The sequence below is a fragment of the Taudactylus pleione genome, unplaced genomic scaffold (genome assembly GCF_031769625.1).
Source record: "Taudactylus pleione unplaced genomic scaffold, aTauple2 ptg000225l, whole genome shotgun sequence".
Taxonomy (NCBI): Eukaryota; Metazoa; Chordata; class Amphibia; order Anura; family Myobatrachidae; genus Taudactylus; species Taudactylus pleione.
The window spans coordinates 9,005,919-9,021,558 of NW_028284627.1; the positions used below are offsets into that span (position 1 = coordinate 9,005,919).

The 15,640-nt window shown below is 46.0% G+C and overlaps 1 protein-coding gene across 2 annotated transcripts in view; it reads left to right on the top strand.

Annotated features, from left to right (window-relative positions):
- LOC148517244 (carbohydrate sulfotransferase 1-like) overlaps positions 1-15,091 on the top strand; it is a 71,469-nt gene extending 56,378 nt beyond the window's left edge. For both annotated transcript variants that reach the window (XM_088478999.1, XM_088478998.1), the window contains exons 2-3: positions 2,164-2,334; positions 13,850-15,091. In XM_088478999.1, the coding sequence (XP_088335125.1) occupies positions 2,190-2,334; positions 13,850-14,937 (1,233 nt within the window). In that variant the 5' untranslated portion in view covers positions 2,164-2,189 and the 3' untranslated portion in view covers positions 14,938-15,091. The remainder of the gene's footprint in view (positions 1-2,163; positions 2,335-13,849) is intronic.
- The last annotated feature ends 549 nt before the right edge of the window (positions 15,092-15,640 follow it).

Sequence of the window (15,640 nt, forward strand, 5' to 3'; positions counted from 1 at the left end):
CAAGGCATCCTGGGACTTGTAGTTTCACAGCAGCTGGAGAGCCACAGGTTGGCCAGGCCTGGCCTAGAGAGACATGGGGTTGGAGTGACACAGGGGGTGCCTAAAGAAACACAGGGGGGCCTGGAGTGACAGAGAGGGAAGGCGTAGAGAGATATAGGGGGTGGAGTGACACAGGGGGTGCCTAAAGAAAGGGGGGCCTGGAGTGACACAGTGTGGGCCAGGAATGATACAGAGTGGGCAATGAATGACCCAGGGGGGGCCTGGAGTGACACAAGGTCGGCCTGGAATGACTAAGGGAGTTCCTGGGAAAACACTGGGGCCTAGAGTGACACAGGGGAGTCTGGAGCGGCACGGAGGGGGGAGTCCCTTACTTTGCCAGGGAAGCTCAGACCCCCTAGATGCACCCCTGATTTAACATTTGACTTTATATCTTTAACTGTTTAACATGTGATTAATAATTCTGATATTGCTTTTTTTTTGCCAGTGTCAAAGTGTGTCTAATATGTACATGTTGTGTATGCATTTGGTAAAAAAAAAAAAAAAAAAAATGAAACTAAAAGATTTGATTGTAGTTAAATTAATCCAAGGAAATTGTTCTGATGTTTGTGTCATTTCAAAAATTCACAATTTAACTTAAAAAAAATGAAAAAGTGGTACAGTTTTTTTTATATGTTTCACACAGAACAAGTAGCTTTAAATAAGTCTTTCCACGTGATGCTTTTGAGGTTAATGATGTGTACAGTATATACAAATATTTACCAAATCATTTCAATGATTAATTAGCTCTACTGAGTTTTCATTTAGCTCATTTGATTTTAAGATGGCTTCAGATATGTTGGTTGCACGGGATTCAGGAATCACATTGCCTAGATCACTGTGTTGTGCGGAGTTTAATTGCGTCAATGTGCATTTAACAAACGGCGAAATACGTCCACATATGGACGCAGGCAAGTGCACCAACTGGGCATGTCAATTCAAGCACTTTATGGCTGTAGGTGCTCCAGCATGTGGACATTAAAATGAGTATATCAGAAGTTAACACATGGGTCTGAACCGGTGGATGCATTTGCACATGATTCCGACTGTGGGCCTGATTCCGATGTGGATGAGAAGCCGCTCAGAGCCGCTGAGAAGCAGTTGTGCAATACCATACAAAATGCAAATGCAGCAGGAGGTGTCCGTAGGAAATAGATGTCTCCTGCATGCACCTGTGATACCAGTGCTGAATCTGTAGACGTTGCTTCTTATCACCATCGCGACCATCGTGCGATGGTCCACAGGGAACCTTGCTATCATCAGACAGTAATATAAATTGCGACCATCGTGGTCCTTTGGCCAGGCTGTATAAGCCGAAGCTTACTCAGCCAGGCCATCAGAACCTCTCTGTCATATCCAGGAGGTCTGCATCCTACAACATGGCACACCTACAAAACATCGCAACACACCCCATTTTGTACAACGGTCCTGTCGCCACCCCCCAAATGTCGCAGCATGTTAATCATGCTGTGGCTATAGAGGGACTGCAACTGATCACGCAGGACCCTTTTTGCACATTTTATTATTATTATCATTTATTTATATGGCGCCACGAGTGTTCCGCAGCGCCTTACAAAGTACATAAATGAATTGTTGACAAGCGACTTACAGAACAATACAATACAGGACCAGGACATGGATAATATATATTGCTACATTAGCGACCATAACACCCAGATAAGCAACAGAGCATAAGCAGACCCAGAACCATCGGATTTGTACATAGACCATGGGGTTTGCATAAAAATCAAAATCGGGCCCATCGCATGCAATTACCCTCTTTTCCTCTTTGACAGCCCTCTCCAAGCTTTATACTGTCCACGTGTCGTAACATATGTTGGCCACATGCATAGGAAATGCTCCGTATTGTGACTGGTAAAGGTGCAAAATGGCATGTGAACTCCTGCTCTAACCATCTTTACCAATCAAACCACATTTACAACCACTTCTGTATCTGGTTTTAGAAATTGTATCACATTCATGTCTTATATCATTTATCATCTACGAAACAAACCTATGCAACTGGAGTGTCTATTGTATATCCTACAAAAATTTATTTTTCATAAATAAGGTCATACAAATGAAGATTTTCCCTAACATGAAGCTTCTCGAATGTGTCTTGGACAGGATTACTGGAGCTATGTAAATTCAATATGATGGAGTGTTCATGGAAAGTGCTTGTATTGTTGGTCTGTACTTCACTGGGAATTCAGTATACAGCCATTAAGTCCATACGGACGTCCTTGAAACCATCCTGCATGAACGTGGCAGTGGAGAATCGGTGTGGACACATCAAAGGTAATAAGTCCCTTCCATGTTCTCTTGCTTAAGTGTTGGGCCAGTGCTTTAGTAAACTTCCAATTGAAATTAGTATAATTTTAATGATAGTACCATTAGGTCAGCATTCCCATACAGTATCCAAGTATATGCAGCTACAGTAACTCTCAATACAGCCTGCTCCCATTACATATAGATATAGGGGGTTGGGTACGACACAATTAGGTAACCCTAACCCTAACCCCCAAGCCTAACCCACTTTTCCCGCAGCCTAACCCTAACCTTTCCTTCCCGCAACCTAACCCTCCCTCCCCCCGCAGCCTAACTCTATCCCTCCCCCTAGTGTCTAACCCTAAACCTAATACTTACCGTTGGGATGTCAGGATTCTGTAGCTGGGATTCCGACAGCTGTGGGGATTCCGGAGCTGGGATTCTGACTACCGACACCCAGACCGCCGGGATGCCGACTACATCCCAATATAGGATAGCTGGTACCAACACATATATGACCCAATATATAATTCACCACTAGTTCCAATACATTAAAAATGCGGCTTGTGATGAATATGCCCATTACTAATTTATATTACTGATGACAGCAAGGTCCCCTGTGGAACATTTTTAAATATTAGATTACTTTGTTTTTAGGTGACAATTTGACATTAAAATAATTTACAAATGTTGTGAATTACTTACTACTTGTGCTGTGTATCCACTATTTGTTTTTCCACTTAGGGCCGGATTCAGTTAGGGGCGAAATCGGCAGATTTTATTGCCGGAGATAAAATCTGCCGACTTCGCACCTAATTGAATCCGGCCCTTAGTTGCTTTACCGGGTTGGGTATGAATACTGGCAGTCAGGATGCCTACTGTCAAAATGCCGACAGTGGCATCCCGACAGGGGTCAGGTAAGTATACTAACCCTCTCTTCTTGTACCCTAACCCTCCCCGTTAGTGTCTAAATCTAACCATCCCCCCTTGGTGCCTAACCCTAACCCCCCCCCCAGTGGTGCCTAATCCTAACCTCCCCCAGTGGTCCCTAACCCCCCCAAAGCTTAACCCTTAACCCTATACCAACAGTGGTGCCTAAACCTAACCCTCCCCACCCCCCCTGCGGCTAACAGCTTAGACGCCCAGGCGTACCTTCGATCGGGATGGTGGCTGTCAAGATTCCGGCGTCGGGATTTAGACGGCCGGCATACTAACTAAATCCCATTTTACCTGTCCCTGCTTTACTTCAAAGATGCTATTGTCATTGTTTTTTTTCTTCTACTCTCCCCCCTGTTTCTGGTAACTAAAACACATTATTATCCCATGGGGGCTACCTTTAAACCTTTATTATAGCCTTAAAATTAAATGTTTTTACAGGGAGTTATGAGCACAAATTACGAGCATTTGTGTCTCCTATCAACAAGCACCTATTATGTAGGAATCGGTATGTAACACCGACAAACGGGATCCAGGTGGTCAGAATCCTGACGCCTGGATCCCGACAGGGTTAATATACCAACACTTGGTGGTCGGTATGCTAACCATCCCTCTCTCCCTACCCTCACTCTCCCTCCCTGGTGCCTGAACCTAACCGCCCCCGATAGTGCCTAAACCTAACCTCCCTGCACCCTAACCCTCCCCCCTCAGTGCCTAACCCTAACCCTCCCCCTAGTGCCTAACCCTAACCCCTAAACCTAACCCTCCTCCCCATCCCGCTACGTTCGGGATGCCGGTGCTGAGATTCTGACCGGCGTCGGTATTTTGGCGCCGGTAAGGTAAGCGTCGGCATCCAGACCGCCGAGATGCCGAACGCATACCATTATGTATAACACACTTGGCTTTTTCTATTGCTCTGGTACCCCTATGTTACATGCAGTTTTTGGGTTGTTGTCTATTCATTAAAGTAAGGTTGCAGCAGTTCTGATGCCATTTATCACACCTTGTGACAACTTACTGTACATAATAGTTGGTAAATAAAAACAATTTATTCACTAAAGGTGCGTACACGCTAGACAACATTTTACATGATTCACCCGATTTCGACGCATCTGAACAACAAATCGTGTATAACATGTCCAAATTGTGAGTGTCCACTCACAATCACGATGCCAATGCGCATACCCGTGGGTCGTACATCGCATCTTCAGAACTTGCCTGCTGCAGGCAAGATTTGTCAATCTCACGATTTGGTGCAAGATAGATCTTTAGTCAGATTGGACACTTTTTAGCACCTGGAGAGCCTGGGAGTTGCCGTGGAGAGTTCAAGGAAAATCGCTCACGATATCCCATTGCGTGCACATCGTCTAGTGTGTAGGCACCTTAAGTCAATTTATTTACTAGCATCTCTCTCGAGAAAAAATTGAGCATGAATAAAACAATGGCCCTCATTCAGAGCCGTTCGCTATTTGCGGTCGTTCGTTTAAAAACAAGGGGTGGCTATTCAAATGATCCGTACGCACATTGCAGTCTGTTCACACCTCTAAGTCTGAACGAACGAGCAAAACATACGCTCGTTTATTTGTTAAAAACGCCCCCTGGCCGCTCGCACCATACGTCATGTCCGCTATTTATTAGATTAATCGAGTACATCGACCAGCGTTTGAACTGCTCGCTATTCTTGTGGTTGGTGTTTGCTACCACAAATTTGCGAGCAGTTCTGGCTCTAAAATAACCCAGTGACGTGGTCATTGACGCTGCTGTTTTAAATATACACACCCATAAAACGCCCGTTTTGACCTTTAAGCACGCCTGCGTTCGGATCTCCACTCCCCATTTTCAAGCACCTTCCCCTGTTACCACCCACATACGCCTCATTCTGTCACTCAAAATAGCAGGCACTCGCTATATAGCGTACAAACGATTTTCGGCCGCACTGACTGGTTCGCGCATGCGTACTAAAAAGCGTACGCATGCGCAGATGTGCAAACATCGCTCGGAACGAGCGTACTGCCGCTAACGAGCGGCTCTGAATGAGGGCCAATATATTCAAAACATAAATGAAAACGGAATATTACTAAAATTAAATTAAAAAAAATACACTGAACGAGTAGCTCAGCTAAATAGTAACATTTTAGGTCCAGGATATCGAGACCATCAAAATGAGAACCCAAAATCTAACACAAGGATGTTTACCTGCCCAAAGTGTGAGGTGTGGTGTTGCAGATATTTGTAGACATAAGGAGGGATAAGAATAGGGTGGGTTTGTTAAGGGTATAAGAGCCAGGGAAGCACATTTTCATGATACTAGAGCAGAGGTTCCCAAACTTTTTGAACCATGGCGCCCTAAAGTAGCAGGTTTGTTTTCATGGCACCCCTAAGCCAAAAGTTTGTTGTTGAGAAATTCCGAAAACAAATTATTAAAGTGAAGTAAATTGTGCTTATCTGTCATCCTTGTGTTCAGTTATGTGACGGTGGACAGGTTTGCGCTTCTGTTTGTTTACATATTTTCATTACATTGACCATAAATTTGATTTGGTGCTGGACCACCGACCTGAGGCACCCCTGCAAGTGTCCCGAGGCACCCCAGGGTGCCACGGTGCACAGTTTGGGAACCACTGTACTAGAGCTAGCCATACACCAGGACGATATCGTTCCAACCAGTCAACTAGTTGGCTGGTTGGAATGATAATCGTCTAGTGTGTGGGAGCAAACGATAATCATTAGTTTGCTCCCACTTGCTGAAAAACGGCCAAAAACAGTCGTTCCAACTTGTTGGGAAAATCAAACCTGTTTGACTTTACCCAACTAATCGTTCTACTGAAGCGGGAAAGTTCCCCCCAACTGAAGGATAAGTAGGCGGACACTGGCCGCTAGTGAATGAAGCCGTGGTGTGTCCAGTTGGTGGTTGCCCTCCTCTCCCAGTCTGCCCCCTCAGTAACAGGAGTGGGTCCTTTGCTTGTACATCTTCAGATATCCCGAGCTGTTGCAGAGTATTCTGTTCTGGGGGGCTGCTGCTGCGGTTGGTGTGCTGAGCACACTCACCTGTCTGGGTTGCAGACGGCTGGCTTCCTCATGCTGCTGTTGCTGCTTTCGGGTGTCCCTAAGCTGACTCATAGGGGTAAATTTACTAAAGTGATAGTTTTTAGAAGTGGAGATGTTGTCCATAGCAAGCAATCAGATTCTAGCGATTATCTTCTAGAAGGTGCTAGTTAAATGTATAGTAGAATATGATTGGTTGCTATGGGCCACATCTCCACTTCTAAAAACTCTCACTTTAGTAAATTTACTCTATAGTATCCAGGAGTGTCTCTCTTCCTATGCCCTCTCACTGCAGCATGCGCTCAGTTAGTGAGACCATCCGCCCTGCGCTGCCCATCGGTTTGCGTCTCAGCTCGGGAGAGGCAGCTGGTTCCTGACTCCTGGATGGCAGCACGAGGGGGAGAGGAAAGACTCTCTGCCAGGTCACCAGTACTTCTGCTGGCTCCAGCTCTGTGCACGGCACCGCTGGCTGCAGGTCCTTGCTGTGAGTGAACCACACTGACGGGCACTGGAAAAATATACCACAATAGTAATAAGCAAACTGTACATGGAAACAGCAGCACAGTCTCTCCCCCCCCCCCCCCCCAGAACAGCAGCAGTCACCCCTCCCCGATCCCCACCACAATCAGTACTGCATCTCACCCTGACCTCTATCATTGCACCCTAATCTCACCCACCACCTCCTGACCTCTCTCTCTCTGTGCCTCAGCCTCACACACCTTCTCCTAACCTCTCTGTCATTGCACCCTAACCTCACCCATCTCCTCCTGACCTCTCTATCACTGCGCCATAACCTCATCCACCTCCTCTTGACCTCTCTATCATTGCACCCTAACATCACCAATCTCCCCTCCGACTGGCACTTGTAGCAAAGTTGCAGACAATGGATGAGCTGAGCATGTTTTGTATAGAGAATTGTAGCAGAGACATAGCCAGCGTCTGCTGGGGCACAGAATATTGTGGGATGAGAATTCCAATAGCTGTGTACAGGATCACAAGATCACTTTCCTAATAATAATCCCATAGTATGCTGCTGCCCCTAATTTCTAAGGGCCTGATTCAGAGCCGGACGCTCTGAATCAGGGCGTTTTTTGGTTTTTTTTGGAGCGGCCTCCTGGCCGCTCGCATAGCTGTGGGTGACCACCCACAGCTATAGCGAGCAGCCAAGTTGATGGTCGCGATGGTCAAGACCATTGCGACCATCGGGCTTGTGACGAGACCCTTGTGGTAGGGTCTCGTGGCCGCAAGCCCCAGAGAGCTTTCAGCTCTAACAGAGCCGGAAGCTCTCACACTGACATCACTGGTGATGTCAGTGGGGCCACCCCCAAATGGCAAGCCTTCCGTTGGGAACGCCTCCGTTTGGCTGGCCACCCCCCCGGCCCGCCCACTAAACAGGGCAAGCTGTCACTCACCATCGACAGCTAGCCCCCTTTGGTGCGAGAGGCCGGAGCGACGGAGCACCCGTCGCTAGCCGGGTCTCGCGCATGTGCATGATGGAGCCGGCTCCGTCGTGCGCATGCACAGTGGGCAAACATCGACCCGGCTGCGAGCGCTCAGCGCTTGCGACCGGGCCTGAATCAGGCCCTCAGTAAGGATCGCAACTGTGATCGCAATAGCGATTATGCACGCAGTCTCACTGCGAAGATATGCTAATGATTGCAATCACAATACCATACGCAGCCTAACATAAGGACGCCCCCTTTACACACATCCATAAGACTTAGCAAGACAGCGAAACCATCGGTAACATCGAGTACAATCGCAGACTCACGTACACTTGCACAAGGTCTAATCTTACTCAGGAATTGCTAACCTCATCGCACGCAGTGAAAGCCCAAGCTGCACATGGCATCACAGTGGATAATTTATGCACGCCCCTTTAATGGCGTTCAAACACACTGACACTCCTGCGTTTCGCCGACCACCCCCCATCATCACCCCCAAACGGTACCTGTTAATCACTCTGCGATGGGTCTGCGTAGTTACTACGATCGCAATCCCGATAGCAGTGCAGCCTTCACACACTGCGATGCATTACGCATGCTCAGAACGCAACAATCGGCCGTTTGCATACGTAATCGCAGTTGAGATCGCAGCTGAGTCAGGCCCTATGTATGTTCTAAGGTTTTCCTAGAGATATTTATTCAAAACATGCAGAAGCAGGCAAACACTGTCTGTCTACTGCTATGACATCACAACTTGGAGAGAAGTTGGCTTGTGTGATGAAAAAGTTGGCTGGTTGGATGGTCTGATGAAAACGTTGGTTAGGTGTGATGGGAAGCGTTTTAGTTGAACGGTTGGTCAGTTGGATGGTTGGAGGAATATTGGTCTGGTGTACAGTATGTGGAAAAGGGCGCTAGACTGCAAACCCTTAATATATATAATGGGAGGTGCTACCTCTGGAGACTATTGTTGCAGATACAAAAAGAAAAGTTACAGATGCACAACTCCAACATTACTAATTATATATAATAGATTTTGCAAAACAAGTTTGCAATAAATAAATAGAGGTTTTAGCATAATCCTGGCCAAGGTTATGGGCCTACCCACCGCGTCCAGGTAACCTTTTAGGGTAGGTCTGTAGGAAACCCTGTAAGTGGGTACCGGAAGCATTACTGAAGTAGGCTGCAGGAAACACTGGACCTGGCTTTCCCGGAAGCACTATTGAAGCAGGCTGCAGGAAACTTTGTAACTGGGAGACGGAAGCACTACTGAAGCAGGTTGCAGGAAAAACTCGACTTAGATGCCGGAAGCACTACTGAAGCAGGCTGCAGGAAACACTGGAACTGGGTGCTGGAGCACAACCACAACTGAAGCAGGCTGCAGGAAACCCTGTAAGCTGAGTGACAGAAGCACTACTAAAGCAGGTTGCAGGAAACACTGGACCTGGGTGCCAGAAGCAATACTGAAGCAGGCTGCAGGAAACACTGTAACTGGGTGCCGGAAGCACTACTGAATCAGACTGCAGGAATATACCAGGAGTGAATGCTGTGAAGCAATACTGGAGCAGGTGATTGGAACAGACTGGAGCATAAGGCTATGAAACAATACTGGAGCAGGTAACTGGAACAGACTGGAGCAGAATGCTGTGAAGCAATACTGGATTAGGTAACTGGAATAGACTGGAGCAGGTAGCTGGAACAGAATGTAGTAATGCAAAACAGAACTAGGATTCAGGGTACTGATCCTCTGAGAGAGAAGTTGTAAAGGCAATGTACTACCAGCGCTTCCTGGTTGAAATATTGCTCCCTGGGCGCTGATAGGCTGGATGGAGCATGTGACTGGTTGGCAGCATGGGTCATGTGACATAGTCCAAGATGGTGGCACCCATGGTTTAGAATGCCAGTCACATTTCCAGATAAGTGCCTAAACACTTTGGGGATATTCCAGGCAGCAAGCAGGGACATGAATGGACACCACCGGACCTGGTAATGGGGCTCCAGACTCCAGCATGTAACAGTACCCCCACACACCTTAAGAGTGTCCACCGGACACTTAGGGCCTGATTCAGAGCCGCTCGTAAGCGGCCGCTCGTTCGTTCCGAGCGATGTTTGCCCAACTGCGCATGCGTACGGATCATTATACGCATGCGCGAACCAGTCAGTGCGGTCGAAATTCATATGCTCGCAAAATAGCGAATGTCTGATAATTTGAGTGACAGGAGTAGGCGTATGTGGGTGGTAACGGGAGAAGGTGCTTGAAAACGGGGAGTGGAGATCCGAACGCATGCGTGCTTAAAGGTCAAAACGGGCGTTTTATGGGTGTGCATAATTAAAACAGCAGCGTCATTGACCATGTCACTGGGTTATTTTTTAGCCAGAACTGCTCGCAAAATTGTGGTAGCAAAAACCAACCCCAAGAATAGCTAGCAGTTCATACCCTGGTAGATGTACTCGATTAATCTAATAAATAGCGGACATGACGTATGATGCGAGCAGCCAGGGGGGCGTATTTTTTCAAAAAACGACCACAAGTTTTGTTCGCTTGTTCAGATCTAGAGGCGTGAACAGACCGCAAAGAGCGAACGGTTGATTTGAATAGCCACCCCTATTTTCTGGACGAGCGAGCGCTAATTGCATCCGGCTCTGAATCAGGCCCTTAGTTTGCAGTTACGAAGGGAACTTAAGGTGGAATTATCTGACCAATCCTAGTCCATGTACATTGGATGCATTGACCTAGGCTTTCTCCTCAAGTTTGTAAGAGATGCAGTTAATAACCTGAGAAATACTGAAAGGCCCAATGTACGACGGGGCAAACTACATTGATGGTACCCAGAGGTGAAGTTTGTGTGTGGGCAACAAGACTTTGGGCCTGATTCAGACCCACTCGCGAGCGGCTGTCCGCTCGCAAGTGGGTCGATGTTCTGGACTGAGCATGCGCACGACGGAGGGAGCTCCGTCGTGCGCATGCGCCAGACGCGACGAGCGAAGGAAAGTCCTTCGCTCGTTGTGTCTGATCAAAGGGGGCGTGCTGTCGATGTTGATTGACAGCACGCCCCCTTTGGTAGGCGTGCCGGGGGCGTGCCTCCCTGACGGGGGCGTTCCCACGGGAACGCCTCCCATCAGAAGCCGGCCCACTGACATCACTAGTGATGTCAGTGGGAGTGATTTTGGCTCTGATAGAGCCAAAATCACTCCGGAGCTTGCGGTTGAAAACCTCAACCGCAGGTTCCGGCACGCAGATTCGATGGTCGCGATGGTCACGACCATCGCGGCCATCAAAATGCACGCTCGTATAGCCTGTGGGTGGTGACCCACAGCTATACGAGCGTCCAGGAGGACGCTCCATTTTCATGGAGGGCGGCCCTCATTCAGAGCGTGCGCTCTGCTCAGAGCGTACGACTCTGAATGAGGGCCTTTATCCTCAAGCTGCAAACTTGGAATAATTCTTGTCTGCGTAAAACTTGTAGCATTGAGAAGCTTTAAGGAGAGAGGCTTTCACCCGCTGCCAGTTTTTGGAGAAGGCTTGGAGAAGAGACTCTTGGGCCTGATTAAGAGCTGCTCGTAAGCGGCCGCTCGTTCGCTCCGAGCGATGTTCGCACATCTGCGCATGCGTATGGGTTTTAGTACGCATGCGCGAATCAGTCATTGCAGTTGAAAATCGCGTGCTCGCAAAATTGCGAATGCCTGCTATTTTGAGTGACAGGATGAGGCGTTTGTGGGTGGTAACAGGGGAAGGTGCTTGAAAACGGGGAGTGGAGCTCCGAACGCAGGCGTGCCAAACGGTCAAAACGGGCGTTTTAAGGGTGTGCATAATTAACAAAGCAGCGTCATTGACCACGTCACTTGGTTGTTTTTAGCCTGAACTGCTCGCATGATTGCGGTAGGAAAATCCAACCACAAGCACTGCGAGCAGTTCATACGCCTTTCGATGTACTCGATTAATCAAATAAATAGCGGCGATGACGTATGATGCGAGCGGCCAAGGGGCGTTTTTTCCAAAATAGTGAGCGCATGTTATGTTCGCTCGTTCAGACATAGAGGCGTCAACAGACCGCAAAGAGCGAGCGCTTAATTTAAATAGCCAGCCCCTTTTTCTGCACGAGCGGCCGCAAATAGCGTCCGGCTCTGAATCATGCCCAAAGTTGCCAGAACAGAAGCGGATGGCATGGTTGTTGTGGGTGAATTCTGCAGATGGCAGAAGACCGGACCAGTCATTTTGAGATGATGAGATATAAACCTCCTAATCTTGATTGACCCACTCAGTCTGACCATTCAATTGTGGATGGTACACAGAAAAGAAGATTAATTTCACCTGCAATACTTTGCACATAAACAACCAAAATGTATCCACAACCTGCACTCCGTGGTCAGAGACTATTTCGACACGACAACCATGGAGGGGGGGGCTTTTCCATATAAATAGTTGTGCCAGAACTGGAGGGGAAGGAATTCCTCGGAGTGGTACGAAATGGTCCATTTTGGAAAACCAATCTACCACTACCCAGAGGGCGGTAGATCGATAAGGAAGACCGTGGATATGTGGGTCCAGGGAACACTTGGAATGGACAATGGGATTAGTCCTGCTGGAGACTGTACAGGAGTCTTGTGTTGTGCACATTTGGAACAGGTTGCCACAAATTGCTTTACACCTTGCTGGAGTGTGAGCCACTGATAGTCCCGAAGGATGAGCTCCTGAGTTTTACAGACTCCAGCATGACCTACGAATCAGGAACAGTGTGAGGTTTCTGGAATTTCATTTGCGTGTGAAGACCTGGGTAGTAGCTTTCACACACTGGGAATCTCAAATAGGAAATTTTTTAAAGGCTGAGGGATCCTCTTTCTCTATCCTAGTCTGAGAGAGCGCTTCTGATTTGCAGTTTTAGTGTCCCAGTTGAAGGATATCTGTAGATGAAAATGTGAGAAAAATAGGGACCATCAAGTTTTTATTATTACCAGTTATTTATATAGCGGACACATATTCCGCAGCACTTTACAGAGAACATTTATTGGGCATTTACTTTACTTTAGTCCCTGCCCCGGTGATGCTTACAATCTATATTCCCTCCCACATGTACACGCACACACTAGGGTTAATTTTTGTTGGGAGCCAACTAACATACCAGTATATTTCTCTAGTGTGGGAGGAAACCAGAGCACCCAGAGGATACCCACGCAAGCACAGGGAGAATATACCATAGAGGGAATTGAACTCACAATCTCAGTGCTGTGAGGCAGTAATGCTAACCTATACACCATCTGATTAAGGTAGAGGAAATTTTTCTAAACGATTTAAATGGTTACTAGGAAGAGTGCTCCTTCCAAGAGATGTCTCCATTCGTCTAAAGCTAACTTCATTGCCAGCAATTCTTTGTCGCCAATGGAGTAGTTTCTTTTGGCAGCATGAGTGAAACTTGACAGAGTTCTGCCCCTACTCCAATAGATAAGCCCTGATCTTAATTGGGAGCATAAATGTAGACTGTGGCATTACCAAAATCAATAGGTAACTAATTGTCATGGAAACATACTGCAGGCCTGGTCAGAAATCTATAGTATGTGAAAAAAATGTGTTGCATGCAAATACTGTATATCAATGACTGAGCAGAGGTATAATGCAAAAGTGTATATGGCCAAAATTACTGGTATGCCCAACTACTAGCTCTAAGTAAAATAGCACTACTATCCCCACAGTATAGCAAACAGTGCTCCCTTGCTAAACAGTATAGCAGTTTTGACTATATAATACCCATTGTCTCCCCCTAACAGTATAGCACCCAGTGTCCCCCACCTTCAAAGTATGGCAGCCAGCACCTCTCCCCCTTTTGACAGTGCAGCTGTCAGTGTTGCCGACCTTTAAGGTATAGCAGCCGGTGCCATTCCCCCTTATAGTATATTAAATAGTCTGTGTGCCCTCCATAGTATAGAAGCCTTTGTCCCTCCCCCAATAATACAATTGTGCAAGTCATACCTACCCTTACAGTATAATTTGTTCACACTTAAATTAAGTTTTGTAAAGCCTCAAAACTTGTATTTGTACTTTCACATATTAATAATCATTATACAAAAACATTTTAACATGTTCCACAGTTCTAATTTTGTATTTTCCAATATTTTATTTTCTCTTGTAGATAAGGTTATGAGAGCTCTGTGTGAAGATGTCAACAGCCAACAGACCAGAAAGCACATACTAATATTTGCCACAGCCAGAAGTGGGTCTTCATTCCTCGGCCAATTATTTAACCAAAACACAGACATCTTCTACCTATTCGAGCCTCTTTACCACGTGCAGGACATGTTTACAGCTTCAAGTAATCAGCTCACAATAGACAGGAGATCTCTTCTTGGGGCCTACAGAGACCTGCTCCATAATCTGTATGACTGTAATTTTTATTCCCTGGAAAATTATATCAAACCGGTACCTAAAGATCATCTTACGTCTTCATTTTTCCGAAGTGGTGCAAGTAACACTTTATGCTCTCCACCACTATGTAACCAAACAGAGAGAATGGAAGAAAGGCAGTGTTTAAAGAAGTGTAAACAGTTAAACTTAACTTTAGCCTCCACAGCCTGTCGCTACAAACATATGGCCATAAAAATTGTCCGAATTTCTGAGATCAACCATTTGAGGACTCTTGTGGAGGATCCTCGACTAAACCTTAAGATAATTCACCTAGTGAGGGACCCCAGAGCAGTGATATCATCATGGATAAACACGTTTGTGGACGAGTATAAGTCTTTTAAAGTTTGGAACTCTTTAGGCAAAAAGCCACATGACATCGACCTGGGGTTGATCAGAAACACATGTAGTAATTACAGGAAATCGGTGGAGATTGGCTTTAGTAGACCAACTTGGTTGAAAGGTAAATATATGCTTGCACGATATGAAGACATTGCCATGGATCCATTCAAGAAGGCCAATGAAATATACAATTTTCTTGGTCTAGAATGGAAAGAAAGAGTCTCCAGGTGGATCGAAGAAAATACAAAATTAGCAGCGGCTTCTACTAACTTCAACAAATATACAACAAATAGGAACTCGTCTGAGACTGCCGAAATTTGGAGATTGCATTTACATTTCAATATTGTCCAAGTGGTTCAAGAAATATGCAATATAACCTTATCTCAACTTGGATATCACGTGGTAGACTCCATTCAGCAACTGAGAAATCTCTCTCAGAGCCTTGTTGAGCCAAGGATATTTTTGCCATTTACTTAAGAAAATAAAATCCTTGTGTCAGCTACAATTTGAAACCAAGAGAGATTAATGCTATATCACAGTGCAAGTTTGAACAGGTTTGTAACAGCAAGTGACAAGATGTAAAATGAAACTGCCAATGCGTCTTAAAAAAATTAATTCTCAAATGATGTTCTACTCCTTTTCAAGTCAAAAAGTTTCAATCATTGCAGTATAAATAATGAATGATTTCTTTTCCTTTTATTAAATTCCGTTTCTCATTCCTGTGTAAATGTGTTTCCTGATAAAAAATGTTTATAGAGTCAATGAATCAAGGCTGCAGGGTGGGGGAAATCAGGTTTAGATTTTCAATGACCTGGCAATTAGAGAAAAGTGAATACATAAATCACTTAGGAAAATGACAATCAAACTACATTTTAGTTTTTCTTCTAACCTTTTTTTTGTTACAATAACATATGTGATACTGATATGTATTAGCAAACTCCGAATACACAATTTTTTTTGTACATTTCAATTAATGATTTCTAAATAAAAATAGTGAATAGAGAGCCTGATTCACTACCGCTCAATCAGCGGTAGTGAATCAATCAGCTGATTGTTGCGAACCGGCAACACTGCGATTGGGACCTTGCAGACCCATCGCAGAGTGATTGACAGGAGGTGCCGTTTGTGGGTGGTGACGGGGTGGGTGGTCGGCGAAATGTAGGCGTTTCAACACCGTTGC